Source organism: Bacillus rossius, chromosome 17 (assembly GCF_032445375.1).
Source record: "Bacillus rossius redtenbacheri isolate Brsri chromosome 17, Brsri_v3, whole genome shotgun sequence".
Lineage (NCBI taxonomy): Eukaryota > Metazoa > Arthropoda > Insecta > Phasmatodea > Bacillidae > Bacillus > Bacillus rossius.
The window spans coordinates 10,044,841-10,060,227 of record NC_086344.1 but is presented as its reverse complement, the minus strand read 5'-3'; the positions used below and the strand labels follow the sequence as shown (position 1 = coordinate 10,060,227).

The following is a 15,387-nucleotide window of genomic DNA, read 5'->3' as shown; positions in this document are numbered from 1 at the left end:
AACTCGGTACTTTACGATTCATATTCGGTTTGAAGTATCACTACGGCCTTTCTATTTAGAAGACTTTGACCACAGAATCGTGTGTAACCGCACACACTGCACTTACTTGTTACGGACACTCAGACGAAGCAGATACTGTGGCTGACACCACGAGACTGGCAGCAGCTTGTGTGCCGCACGTGAGTTTGGCGGCGTTTGGCGCGCTCGTAGGCCGTGCGACAAACTGTGCGCGGCACACGGAAAAATAAAAAAAATTCAACATTTAATATTTATCTTTGAAATTTATTATTTTAATTTTTTCACCCGCGTTTAGTAAAAACTGTGGATGCAAAGTGCGCACATAAGGCGGGCCGGGCCGTCTATACTGTGCGTGCTTGCCGACCTATTAATTAGAACACATGCGGTGTTTTATGCCTTTTGACCTTGGTCACATCGAAACATCGCGGTTATGCAACAACGCGGGTAAGAGTTATGTCCCCCGACAACCGCGTTAAATAGGGAGTGTACTGTAGCTACTTTCAAGTCGGAAAGATTTTCACTGTTGACCAGTGTATTAAATCATAATAAAACTTGTTAAAAATTATTTAGAAAATGTGGATATTGGATTGTTGAAACTCTGTAGGTATATTACATTTTATAATTTATATTCCCCTCTATAATAATTAATATTTCTAATTAAAAGTGCTGAATACCATAGCTGCCCATTTCATAATACAAATTGCAAAATTTACTTAATCTAGCTGCATTTTTTGCCACATGAAAGTTAAAATATCCCTGACATGCCATATCATAGTGGAGATGGTCTTCAAATCTAGCGCTGAACCAAGTCTCAGCAAGAGATAGAAGACAGTTTCCGTTTAGCTGCATTGACAGTTACCTTGTTGACGCTCTGTAGTGCTGTGGAACCTGTTTTCGTTGTGCTGTATTAACATGGATTTGAAGTGTTTGGCAGTTTTTATTGTACTATTCACCCTGGTTGTAAATATTTTCAAGGTATTATAAAATTAGTAAACATCATCATCAAGGTACTGTAAGCATATTTTTGACTCATGTTTCAGGATTAAGATTAGATTAATGAATAATACTATAACTCAACACAAGCTGCAATTTTAGCACTTTATTTTAAAGAACTTTTTTTTTTCTACATACACTATATCCCAGCTTATCTGAAAATTTTGTAATAGACTTACACAGCAATTTAACTGCTATATACTTCAAGACAACACCCAAAACCACTTTTTTACTCCTGTGCAAACTAGAAACATATAAGAGCAGGATGTTTGATATATTAATGCAGATTTGATTTTTTTTTTAAATCAACAAAGTAATGTGTTTATATTAGCTGGATGCACTATTGTGCATGTTGACCTGTGATTATGATAAGTAGCATTAAAAGCTATTGATCGTGCTACCAAAAGATGTATTATATTGGTTCCTAAAACTATAGTGTTTGCATCTGATGGTAAAAACATGCATATCGTTATCAATAGCAGTGATGCTGTGAATTCCTAGATGGTAGCAGCAGTATCGCAACATCGGAACTCGAATTGCCTCAGCAGGATGTGATGGCGGCCTGTATGCCTGTATGGATGTGTACAGTAAAAACCCGTTCCTGCTGATGCATTCAGATGATCTTGTCGTCTTGTCTCAGTGGTAGAGTGCACTAAGAGACAGTGTGTGCGATGTGTGCAGCTGCGGACGCCAGTCGGCTGAGGCCGGCGGCGGAGTGCGCGCCCATCGACTACCCCCGGCCGGACGGCAGGATCAGCTTCGACCTGCTGTCGTCGGTGGCGCTGACGGGCACCAATCACGAGGGGGACCAGCCCCCGCACCTCACCCTGCGCGACGACTCCGTGCCGGTGCGCGCCAACCTGGCCGTGTACGACGGGCCCGAGCAGAGGTTCTGCCCCGCAGGTGACCCTTACCCCTGGTTCAATGTCCACTCGTTACACTTGTTAACAGACTATTGTCAGTGAAAGCCCAACAACTTAACCTAATATTACACGCACAATTTTTAGCAGTTAAAACCTCAAACTATTTATAGTGGCATAAAAAATTTTCACAGTCTCGGTCATAAACAAGAATTTTACCCAACATTTGAAACATACACCCAATAAACAGTTATTTTACTATTGTCTGAAGTAGCTTGGCTTCTGGGTTGTAGCCGTGTCCTTGGCGAATAATTCACTGATGTTTCGGTCGACATAAACATCTGTGAATTATTCGCCAAGGCCACGGCTACAACCCAGAAGCCAAGCTACTTATTTCACTATCGTTGCAAAATGGTAGCAAAACGTATCTTGTCATCACTGAAAATTTTTTTTTTGACATTTTAAAAACGCACTTAACAGTATTTAATTCATTTTGTATCATGTACCAAATTTAAGAAAATAATAATATTAGATTGGATCGTGGATTACATTAACAAAAACACGGGAACTGTTGTGTTGTGGACAAAATATGAACACGGTAGTTGAAAACCATGTTGAAATCGATAGTTACAGTTCATCTACCACCTTGCTGCATTTATCTATAGTTTACAGACGTTATGACTTTCGCCAGTTTATGGTTGACTTGTGCCATAAAAGCAACATAAACAAACATTAATGTAAATAAACGTGCCAGAAGTCAGAAAATTTTTTTTTGGGAATAACTTTATAATATTACTGAATAGATACTTGGCTATCGTAAATAAATAAAATCGTGTGAAAATTTTGACTTGAAATTGTAAATATGAGAATAATTTTGTTACTATATCACCAATCAGGCTTTTTGTGTGATAATTTCATTGGTGTCGTCAAACAGTAGTAGCGTTCCTGCTGCCTTTATCTTTGACGTGGTGGGGGATGTATTGTCAAGTGTTCTATTTCGTTGGGCTACATTAAATGTCTCATCTATGTGACAACAGTCAAGCCAGTTGGAACACTACAACAGAAAATTACGGCGACTTATGAACATCAGCGTGTTTAATAACAAAGGTTCACAAGAGGATGTGACAGCATGATTCACAGTAGCAATGCGGCACTCGGAACACAGTTGACAAGCTGAAACTCAGCCTGCATCACGCAGCGATCAGGCATCCTCTCGGCCACTGGAGTGAGGGCCGGATGTGCACTGCACTAGTGCGTTTCCCGAAATATGTTTGTTAACAAGTTCCGCATGTTTGGCACGACCTGAAACCCATTGAATTATTCCCGGCAATTTATAAACAACCCATACATTCAAATACGTAAAATTTTTTACTGTAGCATTAGTTATATGTGCATTATTTGAACTCAGTTAGCCAAGTGACCGTGTGAACACGTGGGGAGAGACTCGGAGCGGTGGAACACCTGGGTGTTGGGCTGTGCAGGAGTGTACGAGTTTGTGGCGACGGAGGACGGCAGCGGTCAGCGCCTGCAGATCAACGCCCAGAACTGCATCCACTGCAAGACCTGCGACATCAAAGACCCCAGCCAGAACATCAACTGGGTGGTGCCCGAGGGGGGTGGTGGCCCGGCCTACGACGGCATGTAGCACCACCCCCCGCCCTGCTGCATTCCTCGGGGTAGCAACCTCTCCACACCACGTCCACGACAAGTAATCCAGCACCAACTGATTCCATATGTTGACCTTGGCTGCCATGTCAGATTTATGCACGGCCAGCAGTTACAAGTTCGCTCAGAATTTATTGTTACTCTCTCTTCTCATTACTGTTTCCTAGTCATGGTGGGTTGTTTTATGTTGGTGAATTAAAAAAAAAAAAAAAAAACCTACAATTTATAACTGGTAACTCAAAACTGTGGTACTATTTGTTAGTGCATTCAATTAGGCTTTTGTAAATACTGTTTCATTTCCCAATTAAAATCAAATATCACAGTATTCAATAATTTCGAATATTTTCTAATCACATTTTAATATACTGTGAAATATTTCTTTTTTTTTACATCTCACAATAGTTCAAGATATATTTTTCAAACTATTGTGCTGCCAATTATGACTTTTCAGCACAATTTTAAATTTTAATTTTGAACTGTCACCTTCACAGTAATTTTATAGCTTAATTTTAAACTTTTTTTGCCCCCTGTACCCTCCCACTTAATCTGTGGCTGTTTCCTAGAGTTATTCCCAGTGCAGTATCTGATATTTTGAAACCCTTTGCGAGACTAGCATGGCAGCCTTGGTGCATGCCTGGGCATGTGTTTACAAGTTAATACATAACAGCTTATTAGCCAGGCACGTAACAGATGGTCAGTATAAGAACGGTTAAAACTTGTTGAACATTTTATTAAGTTCATGTAGGAAACCATGTTCAGAGGCCAAGTGCACATGCACTCTCTCTCTTTTTACAATGCCTCTACACTTGCTTTATTAATTTTTAACATGCCTCTACACTTGCTTTACATTAAAAAAAAATGCCTCTACACTTGCTTTACTTTTAAAAATGCCTCTGCACTTGCTATCTTGCTCTACCTTTGGACATTATATTTATTTTGGCCTTACCATAGTTTCTCGTGATGTGATTAGGTGCCAATAGGAGTGTTGAGCACTCGAAGTCTGTAATTTACGACCACTCTCTCAAACATCTTCAGAACATTTCTTCGGCTCTGAAGTCAAAGTATCCCCTCCTTCTTTCAAGAGGATGTGCCTGATTCAATATAGAGCTACCGGAGCCATACTAGGGACTTACTGGAGCTACTTCTGACTGACTGCATCATTTCCTTTAAAGGCCAGCACTCAGTGAGATTCGCCTTCGCTACTTAAATTACCTTTTCTTTGTTTGGCCTTAAAGTGTCACCTCTGTTTTATTAGCCAGTTTTGTTCGAAATGCTAGCTGCTTCCGACATAAAGCCTCCCCGAAAACACTGTGCAGACGGTGGATCTGTAACTTTAATTAATAAATAAAAATGCAATTTCATCTATAGGCGTGATTTGATTTAATTTGCTTTATAGGTCTTTCTTTTTTAGATTTAAAACCTTGACTATTTTAATCAATGTTCAAGTAAACATGATACACCATTGTGAATTGTTTCAAAAAGAAGCAATCATCATTTTGATGATTGAATAATTGAAGTATAGGGTTAACTGAATAGTAGTAGTAGGAGCAGCAGCATGAGCAGCAGGAGGAGCAGCAGCATGAGCAGCAGCAGCAGCATGAGCAGCAGCAGCAGGAGGAGCAGCAGCAGGAGGAGCAGCAGCAGCAGGAGGAGCAGCAGCAGGGGCAGCATGAGCAGCAGCAGCAGGAGCAGCAGCATGAACAGCAGCAGCAGCAGGAGCAGCAGCATGAGCAGGAGGAGCAGCATGAGCAGCAGCAGCATGAGGAGCAGGAGCAGCAGGAGGAGCAGCATCATGAGCAGGAGCAGCAGCAGGAGGATCAGGAGCAGCAGCATGAGCAGGAGCAGCAGCATGAGCAGGAGCAGCAGCAGGAGGAGCAGGAGCAGCAGCATGAGCAGGAGCAGCAGCATGAGCAGGAGCAGCAGCAGGAGGAGCAGGAGCAGCAGCATGAGCAGGAGCAGCAGCAGCATGAGGAGCAGCAGCAGCAGGAGGAGCAGGAGCAGCAGCATGAGCAGGAGCAGCAGCAGCAGCATGAGCAGAAGCAGCAGCATGAGCAGGAGCAGCAGCAGGAGGAGCAGGAGCAGCAGCATGAGCAGGAGCAGCAGCAGCATGAGGAGCAGCAGGAGCAGGAGGAGCAGCAGCAGCAGGAGCAGCATCATGAGCCGGAGCAGCAGCAGGAGGATCAGGAGCAGCAGCATGAGCAGGAGCAGCAGCAGGAGGATCAGGAGCAGCAGCATGAGCAGGAGCAGCAGCATGAGCAGGAGCAGCAGCAGGAGGAGCAGGAGCAGCAGCATGAGCAGGAGCAGCAGCAGCATGAGCAGGAGCAGCAGCAGCATGAGGAGCAGCAGGAGCAGGAGGAGCATGAGCAGCAGGAGGAGCAGGAGCAGCAGCAGGAGGAGCAGCAGCAGCATGAGCAGCAGCAGGAGGAGCAGCAGCATGAGCAGGAGCAGCAGCAGCATGATCAGCAGGAGCTGCAGCAGGAGGAGCAGGAGCAGCATGAGCAGCAGCAGGAGGAGCAGCCGCAGCAGCAGGAGGAGCAGGAGCAGCAGCAGCAGGAGCAGCAGGAGGAGCAGCAGCAGGAGCAGCAGCAGCATGAGGAGGAGCAGGAGCAGCATGAGAAGCAGCAGCATGAGCAGCAGCAGGAGGAGCAGCAGCATGAGGAGAAGCAGCAGGAGCAGCAGCAGCAGCATGAGGAGGAGCAGGAGCAGCAGCATGTGCAGCAGGAGGAGCAGGAGAAGCAGCAGCAGCATGAGGAGCAGCAGCATGAGGAGCAGCAGCAGCATGAGGAGGAGCAGGAGCATCAGCAGCATGAGGAGGAGCAGGAGCAGCATGAGGAGCAGGAGCAGCAGCAGGAGGAGCAGGAGCAGCATGAGGAGCAGCATGAGCAGCAGCAGGAGCAGCATGAGGAGCAGGAGGAGCATGTGCAGCAGGATGAGCAGCAGCATGAGGAGCAGCATGAACAGCAGCAGGAGGAGCAGGAGCAGCAGCATGATCAGCAGCCGCAGCAGCAGGAGGAGCAGCAGCATGAGCAGCAGCAGGAGCAGCATGAGCAGCAGCAGCAGGAGGAGGAGGAGCAGCAGCAGGAGGAGCAGGAGGAGCAGCATGAGCAGCAGCAGCATGAGCAGCAGCATGAGGAGCAGCAGCAGGAGCTGCATGAGGAGGAGCAGGAGGAGCATGTGCAGCAGGATGAGCAGCAGCAGCATGAGGAGCAGCATGAACAGCAGCAGGAGGAGCAGGAGCAGCAGAAGGAGGAGCAGCAGCATGAGCAGCAGCAGCAGGAGGATGAGGAGCAGCAAAATGATCAGCAGGAGGAGCAGCAGCAGCAGGAGCAGCAGAGGGAGGAGCAGCAGCAGGAGGAGCAGCAGCATGAGCAGCAGCAGGAGCAGCATGCGCAGCAGCAGGAGGAGCAGCTGCAGGAGGAGCATGAGCAGCAGGAGCAGCATGAGCAGCAGGAGGAGCAGCATGAACAGCAGCAGCATGAGCAGCAGCATGAGGAGCAGCAGCAGGAGCTGCATGAGGAGGAGCAGGAGGAGCATGTGCAGCAGGATGAGCAGCAGCAGCATGAGGAGCGGCATGAACAGCAGCAGGAGGAGCAGGAGCAGCAGAAGGAGGAGCAGCAGCATGAGCAGCAGCAGCAGGAGGATGAGGAGCAGCAAAATGATCAGCAGGAGGAGCAGCAGCAGCAGGAGCAGCAGAGGGAGGAGCAGCAGCAGGAGGAGCAGCAGCATGAGCAGCAGCAGGAGCAGCATGCGCAGCAGCAGGAGCAGCAGCATGAGCAGCATGCGCAGCAGCAGGAGGAGCAGCTGCAGGAGCAGGAGGAGCAGCATCAGCATGTGCAGCAGCAGCATGTGCAGCAGCAGCATGTGCAGCAGCAGCATGTGCAGCAGCAGGAGGAGCAGCAGCATGAGGAGCAGCAGCATGAGGAGCAGGAGCAGCAGCATGAGCAGCAGCAGCATGAGGAGCAGCAGCGCATGAGCAGCAGCAGGAGGAGCAGCAGCAGGAGGAGCAGCAGCTTGAGCAGCAGCAGCATGAGGAGCAGCAGGAGGAGCAGCAGCATGAGGAGCAGGAGCAGCAGCAGGAGGAGCAGCAGCATGAACAGGAGCAGGAGCAGCAGGAGGATCAGGAGCAGCAGCATGAGCAGGAGCAGCAGCATGATCAGCAGGAGCTGCAGCAGGAGGAGCAGCAGCAGCAGGTGGAGCAGCCGCAGCAGCAGGAGGAGCAGCAGCAGCAGGAGCAGCAGCGCATGAGCAGCAGCAGGAGCAGCAGCATGAACAGGAGCAGCAGCAGGAGCAGCAGCATGAGCAGGAGCAGCAGCAGCATGAGCAGCAGCAGCATGAGCAGCAGCAGGAGGAGAAGCCGCAGCAGGAGGAGCAGCATGAGCAGCAGCAGGAGGAGCAGCAGCAGCAGGAGCAGCAGCAGCAGAAGGAGCAGCATGATCAGCAGGAGCTGCAGCAGCATGAGCAGCAGCAGGAGGAGAAGCCGCAGCAGGAGGAGCAGCATGAGCAGCAGCAGGAGGAGCAGCATGAGCAGCAGCAGCAGGAGCAGCAGCAGCAGGAGGAGCAGCAGCAGAAGGAGCAGCATGATCAGCAGGAGCTGCAGCAGGAGGAGGAGCAGCAGCAGCATGATGAGCAGCATGAGCAGCAGCAGGAGGAGGAGCATGAGCAGCAGCAGGATGAGGAGGAGCAGCAGCAGGATGAGGAGGAGCAGCAGCAGGAGGAGCAGCAGCAGCAGAATGAGTAGCAGCAGGAGCAGCAGCATGAGCAGGAGGAGCATGAGCAGCAGGAAAGTCAGCATGAGCAGGAGGAGCATGAGCAGCAGGAAAGTCAGCAGGAGCTGCAGCATGAGGAGCAGGAGCAGCAGCAGGAGGAGCAGCAGCATGAGCAGCAGCAACATGAGGAGGAGCAGCAGCAGCATGAGAAGTAGCAGGAGCAGCAGCAGGAGGAGCAGGAGCAGCAGAAGGAGGAGCAGCAGCATGAGCAGGAGCAGCAGCAGGAGGATCAGGAGCAGCAGCATGATCAGCAGGAGCTGCAGCAGGAGGAGCAGCAGCATGAGCAGCAGCAGAATAAGGAGCAGGAGCAGCATGAGCAGAAGCATGAGCAGAAGCATGAGCAGCAGCAGCATGAGTAGCAGCAGCATGAGGAGCAGGAGCAGCAGCAGCAGCATGAGGAGCAGCAGCATGTGCAGAAGCATGAGCAGCAGACGCATGAGGTGCAGCATGAGTAGCAGCAGCAGCAGGAGGAGCAGCATGAGCAGCAGCAGGAGGAGCAGCATGAGCAGCAGCAGCAGGAGGAGCAGGAGCAGCATGAGCAGGAGCAGCAGCATGAGGAGCAGCAGGAGCAGGAGGAGCATGAGCAGCAGTAGCATGAGCAGGAGTAGCAGGAGGAGGAGGAGCAGCAGCAGGAGGAGCATGAGCAGCAGCAGGAGGAGCAGGAGCAGCAGCATGAGCAGGAGCAGCAGGAGGATCAGGAGCAGCAGCATGAGCAGGAGCAGTAGCATGAGGAGCATGAGCAGCAGCAGGAGCAGCAGCAGCATGAGCAGCAGCAGCAGGAGGAGCAGCAGCATGAGGAGCAGGAGCAGCATGAGCAGGAGCAGCAGCATGAGGAGCAGGAGGAGCATGAGCAGCAGTAGCATGAGCAGGAGTAGCAGGAGGAGGAGGAGCAGCAGCAGGAGGAGCATGAGCAGCAGCAGGAGGAGCAGGAGCAGCAGCATGAGCAGGAGCAGCAGGAGGATCAGGAGCAGAAGCATGATCAGCAGGAGCTGCAGCAGGAGGAGCAGCAGCATGAGCAGCAGCAGAATAAGGAGCAGGAGCAGCATGAGCAGAAGCATGAGCAGCAGCAGCATGAGTAGCAGCAGCATGAGGAGCAGGAGCAGCAGCAGCATGAGGAGCAGCAGCATGTGCAGAAGCATGAGCAGCAGACGCATGAGGTGCAGCATGAGTAGCAGCAGGAGGAGCAGGAGCAGCATGAGCAGCAGCAGGAGGAGCAGCATGAGCAGCAGCATGAGGAGCAGGAGCAGCATGAGCAGGAGCAGCAGCATGAGGAGCAGCAGGAGCAGAATGAGCAGCAGCAGCAGGAGGAGCAGCAGCAGCAGGAGGAGCAGCAGCAGCAGGAGGAGCAGCAGCAGGAGGAGCAGCATGAGCAGCAGCAGCATGAGGAGCAGGAGCAGCAGCATGAGGAGGAGCAGGAGGAGCAGGAGCAGCAGTAGCATGAGCAGCAGCATGAGCAGGAGCAGCAGGAGGAGCAGCAGCAGCATGAGGAGCAGCAGCAGCAGGAGGAGCAGCAGCAGGAGGAGCAGCATGAGCAGCAGCAGCATGAGGAGCAGGAGCAGCAGCATGAGGAGGAGCAGGAGCAGCAGTAGCATGAGCAGCAGCATGAGCAGGAGCAGCAGGAGGAGCAGCAGCAGCATGAGGAGCAGCAGCAGCATGAGCAGCAGCAGCAGCATGTGCAGCAGCAGGAGGAGCATGAGGAGCAGAATGAGCAGCAGCAGGAGCAGAATGAGCAGCATGAGCAGAAGCATGAGCAGCAGCAGCATGAGTAGCAGCAGCATGAGGAGCAGGAGCAGCAGCAGCATGAGGAGCAGCAGCATGTGCAGAAGCATGAGCAGCAGACGCATGAGGTGCAGCATGAGTAGCAGCAGGAGGAGCAGGAGCAGCATGAGCAGCAGCAGGAGGAGCAGCATGAGCAGCAGCATGAGGAGCAGGAGCAGCATGAGCAGGAGCAGCAGCATGAGGAGCAGCAGGAGCAGAATGAGCAGCAGCAGCAGGAGGAGCAGCAGCAGCAGGAGGAGCAGCAGCAGCAGGAGGAGCAGCAGCAGGAGCAGCATGAGCAGCAGCAGCAGCATGAGGAGCAGGAGCAGCAGCATGAGGAGGAGCAGGAGGAGCAGGAGCAGCAGTAGCATGAGCAGCAGCATGAGCAGGAGCAGCAGGAGGAGCAGCAGCAGCATGAGGAGCAGCAGCAGGAGGAGCAGCAGCAGGAGGAGCAGCATGAGCAGCAGCAGCATGAGGAGCAGGAGCAGCAGCATGAGGAGGAGGAGCATGAGAAGCAGCAGCAGGAGGAGCAGCAGCATGAGCAGCAGCAGCAGGAGGAGCAGCAGCATGAGCAGCAGGAGGAGCAGCAGCATGAGGAGCAGCAGCAGCAGGAGGAGCAGCAGCATGAGCAGTAGCAGGAGGAGCATGAGGAGCAGAATGAGCAGCAGCAGGAGCAGAATGAGCAGCATGAGCAGCAGCAGCAGGAGGAGCAGCATGAGCAGCAGCAGCATGAGGAGCATGAGCAGCAGCATGAGGAGCAGGAGCAGGAGGAGCAGCAGCAGGAGGAGCAGCAGCATGAGCAGCAGGAGGAGCAGCAGCATGAGGAGCAGCAGCAGGAGGAGCAGCAGCAGCAGGAGGAGCAGCAGCATGAGCAGTAGCAGGAGGAGCATGAGGAGCAGCATGAGCAGCAGCAGCAGGAGGAGCAGCAGCATGAGCAGCAGCAGGAGCAGAATGAGCAGCAGCATGAGCAGCAGCAGGAGCAGAATGAGCAGCAGCAGGAGCAGAATGAGCAGCAGCATGAGCAGGAGCAGCAGGAGAAGGAGCAGCAGCATGAGCAGCAGGAGGAGCAGCAGTTGCAGGAGCAGCAGCAGGAGGAGCAGCAGGAGGAGCAGCAGCATGAGGAGCAGGAGCAGCAGGAGGAGCAGCAGCAGCAGGAGGAGCAGCAGCAGGAGCAGTAGCAGGAGGAGCATGAGGAGCAGCAGCAGGAGGAGGAGCAGTAGCAGGAGGAGCAGCAGCAGCAGCATGAGCAGGAGGAGCAGCAGCATGAGGAGCAGGAGCAGCATCAGGAGGAGCATGAGCAGCAGCAGCATGAGCAGGAGGAGCAGCAGCAGGAGCAGAATGAGCAGCAGCAGTATGAGGAGCAGGAGCAGCAGCAGCAGGAGGAGCAGCAGCAGCAGGAGGAGCATGAGGAGCAGCAGTTGCAGGAGCAGCAGGAGGAGCAGCAGCAGGAGGAGCAGCAGCAGGAGCAGCATGAGCAGCAGGAAAGTCAGCAGGAGCTGCAGCATGAGGAGCAGCATGAGGAGGAGCAGCAGCAGCATGAGGAGCAGCAGCAGCATGAGGAGCAGCATGAGCAGCAGGAGGAGGAGCAGAAGCAGCAGCAGGAGGAGCAGGAGCAGCATGAGCAGCAGCATGAGGAGCAGCAGCAGCATGAGCAGGAGGAGCATGAGCAGCAGCAGGATGAGCAGCAGGAGGAGCAGCAGGAGGAGCATGAGGAGCAGCAGTTGCAGGATCTGCAGCAGGAGGAGGAGCAGCAGCAGCAGCATGAGCAGCAGGAGGAGCATGAGCATGAGCAGCTGCAGCAGCAGCAGCAGCAGCAGCATGAGCAGGAGGAGCAGCAGCAGGAGCAGCAGCAGTATGAGGAGGAGCAGCTGCAGGAGGAGCCGCAGCAGCATGTGCAGCAGGAGCAGCAGCATGAGCAGCAGCAGCAGGAGAAGCAGGAGCCGCAGCAGGAGAAGCAGCAGCAGCAGCAGCAGCAGGAGCAGCATGAGCAGGAGCAGCAGCAGTAGTAATAGTAGTAGTAGTAGTAAAGTTGAATTTGATTAGGATCAGCTCGAAAATGATTAAACAAATGCAAAAAAAATTAAGCCATAGTTAAATAAAACTTAATACAATATGTTACCAAACACATAGCCAATTTACGCACCGGTGCTTTTCTTTGTTTGTTACATAAGTAATTATTGTAATAGCTACAATTATATTTATTAACATGTGGTGCAATTTAAGTCAGTTTGGAAACTGCAGGGTTCTTTAGACAATAAATTATACGAATTTAGATTTAACATATTTGGTCGACTTGCTGGGATCCTAAAATCTTTTAGGGGTGGTCTGCTGTGGATGTCACAGAACAGAAAGGCGTTCTGAGGTGTCGTGGAGAATTTGGAAGTAGAATGAATGTGATTATTTCTTATGGTGCCGAGCTACAAGGTGGAGCCTTCGGATACCGAGGCCCAGGAAGATCATCCGGCCGCAATTTCGGCCGCCAGTTCTTGGGCCTTGTCTGCGAAGAAACCAAATCCAAATGAATTAGATTTGCTTCACAGGCAGCCGTTAAACAGGCACAAATGCCAACTAAAAAAGGAAATTACCGGTAAAGAGATTGGGTATCGACAACTCACCAAAACAAGGCATTGCTCCTTGAAATCAGGAGGTGTCTGTCTGAGTAGAAAACAAAGCTCGGAGTGAAACCAGCGTGTTGGACGCTGAAGCACTCATAATTTAAAAATTTAAAAATTAACAAACAAAGAAATTCTCTGCAATAGAAACTATGACTGATTACAAGATCTGGGAAAGCATCCTTTAATGATCCCTTAATTTAAGTAGCGAAGGTGCATCTCGCTGAGTGCTGGCCTCTAAAGAAGGAAATGATGCAGTCAGTCCCTAGTATGGCTCCGGTAGCTCTATATTAAATCAGGTACTTCCTCTAGAAAGGAAGAGGAAATATTTTTTGTCTTCAGGGCCGAAAGGTTCCGAGGGAGAAGTAGAGAAATATAGGCTTTGAAAGCTCAACACTGCTGTTGGCACCCTGGCAGCGCGATCTAATGTGGAGTGGCCGAAACAGATACGCGTGGGCATTAGGTAGACTGACTAAAGTACTCACCTATGGCAAGGTCTGTGAAACCAGCTGCCCTGGGCAGCTGCAGATAGAAGCACTCATCACGGCGACCAGGACAGTTTCAGGAGCCGGGAAGGAAATGAAGCTGTATGCTGTATACTGCCCTGGGAACAAATCGAGGAAACAGCAGAACTATGATTAAGTGGGAGGGTACAGTGAACGGGACAAGTTTAAATTTTTGCCGAAAAATAATTTGTGGCACACTTAAATAAAGGTAAAACAAGTGAGTAATATGCCTGTAACCATTACAAAAATGTATAAAATAAAGGATATTAAAAATATTGGCAGTCTATTTTCTTAAAACAGTATTTATAAGTTTCAAAGTTAATTTACAAATTAATCATGTCCTTTAAATGATTTTTGCAGTTTTGCACTGTTAGCCATGGAAAAATTACTAACAAATGGAACCAACAATAAAACTAAACAAGTATTTTAGTCAACACGATAACAACAGCATGGACAAAAATGTTACACGTCTTCATATCGGACGGCATGAGAATTCTGTTGAAGGAACTTCCATGCTGAATGCTAACAATGTCGAGACTGATAAAATGCAGGCAAAGCAGCAAACACACAATGATGAAGATAAACAAGTACTGTGGACAGCACTGATGAACCCAGAAGGTTAACAGTTGAAACATTTCGGGAACTGACATCTGGTCCCAACATCAGGCACAAACAGACTGATATTGGACACAGACGCCGCCGTTTGCTCATATGCTCGGCCGAGAGCGTGTGACAGCGATACCAGGAACTATTATGTTCCCATAACTCGCTATGTGGTTGCCAATATAAATATTGCGACCCCGTCACTTTGTTCGAATCATTGGAAATGACGGCGGGGCGCGAAGTATGCGATTTTAAGATTAAGGGTGGCTCACGGTCCAGAAAGTAGTAAAATAGCTGTCGCATGTTGCTTGGCTCTATTTTTAATAGTGTATATGTCAGGCGGGGGGAGGTCACCTTTTCCCCTTAGTTAGTTGGCTAACTGATGCATGAAAGTGTCGTGATGTCTGTATTTAGAGGCGTGTGGAGTTTGCGCAAAAATGGCCTAATTAATCTCGTTGTGCGAGTGTAGTGTAAAGCTCCAAGGCCGCACATACCCGGCTGACCAAGGAGGCATATCATCGTGTAGAGTTAGTCCGGTGAAGGAGAGAGCGCATAGTATTAGTAACCACTGCGATGATACCTGTATTTTTATTAAAAAGTACCTGGGGAAAACAACTAGCATGAACTATAGCCCCGCCTGGGCTAATGAAGGCCTGAAAGATTGAATTTATAATAATTTAAATTTAATTCGTGAAATGATTAATGTAAAGTTTCCCGTTAGTTGCTGCTTCGGGCCATGCTCAGGAGAGGACATAGCTTCATGTCGCGGACACAGAAAAATACGGGTTTATATATGTATGTTAGTACTCCTCTCCTTGCACAGCCAATGGCAGGTGAGCGCTATCCTGATTGGTCCCACACAAAAAGGGTGATGATATTGGCTGATGTATTGCTGTTAAGGTTGTTGGTTTGCAACTGAGCTTTGTACTAAATGGGTTTCTTTTTTCAATTAATGGTATCCATATATTTTGTAATTCAATGCTCTGTTGACTGATATTGTTATTGCTGACAATAAATGCTGTTTCCTTAAGTTTCCTTTTTATTGAGTGTTCTTTTTGTATGAGTGGTGCAGCATTGTCCCAGAGTATTCTATGACTATTATCCCAGGCATGTTCGGCAAGACTAGATTTTTGAGTTTCACCCTCTTCATTTTTGTGATCCTTAATGCGTGTTGAAAGGCCGCTCCTATGTACATACAACCACATTTGCAGGGGATCTCATACACACAGTTCTGGCATTGAAAACTGTTCTCAGCCTGTGTTTGTTTTCAAAAAAAACTTAATTTTTTTTCTGCGAGACCACCAACACGGGAAATAATTAAGTGCCACGTTATTTATCTGTAGTGTTTTGTTGAGTGATTTGGAATTTGTTTGATGTCAAGTGCTGCTTTGTCAGGTGGGTAACCATTTGCTAGAAATTCATTCTTTAGCAAATTGAAAGAAAGAACAGAAATACCCATTCCATCACTCATGGAACTTATTACATTTGACCGGAATTTCTTTGAAATAAAAAATACATTCTATAATTAAATATACGGCATAAAAGCCACAAAAGCTGATAATCACGAGTTGACTATAAATTAATCCATGCAAAATGTGTTCTGTTT

At 49.6% G+C, this 15,387-nt stretch overlaps 2 protein-coding genes across 2 annotated transcripts in view; both read left to right on the top strand.

Moving 5' to 3' along the window:
- Positions 1-15,387, top strand: part of LOC134540997 (electron transfer flavoprotein-ubiquinone oxidoreductase, mitochondrial) — a 54,365-nt gene that overhangs the window by 38,797 nt on the left and 181 nt on the right. The window contains exons 10-11 of the mRNA XM_063384109.1: positions 1,693-1,914; positions 3,353-3,579. Of these exons, the coding sequence (XP_063240179.1) occupies positions 1,693-1,914; positions 3,353-3,516 (386 nt within the window). The 3' untranslated portion in view covers positions 3,517-3,579. The remainder of the gene's footprint in view (positions 1-1,692; positions 1,915-3,352; positions 3,580-15,387) is intronic.
- Positions 4,151-15,386, top strand: LOC134540935 (trichohyalin-like). Its single transcript, XM_063384017.1, is given in 3 exon segments — positions 4,151-4,174; positions 5,103-7,550; positions 7,553-15,386. Coding segments are annotated over 3 exon segments (7,023 nt in total). The 3' UTR covers positions 12,104-15,386.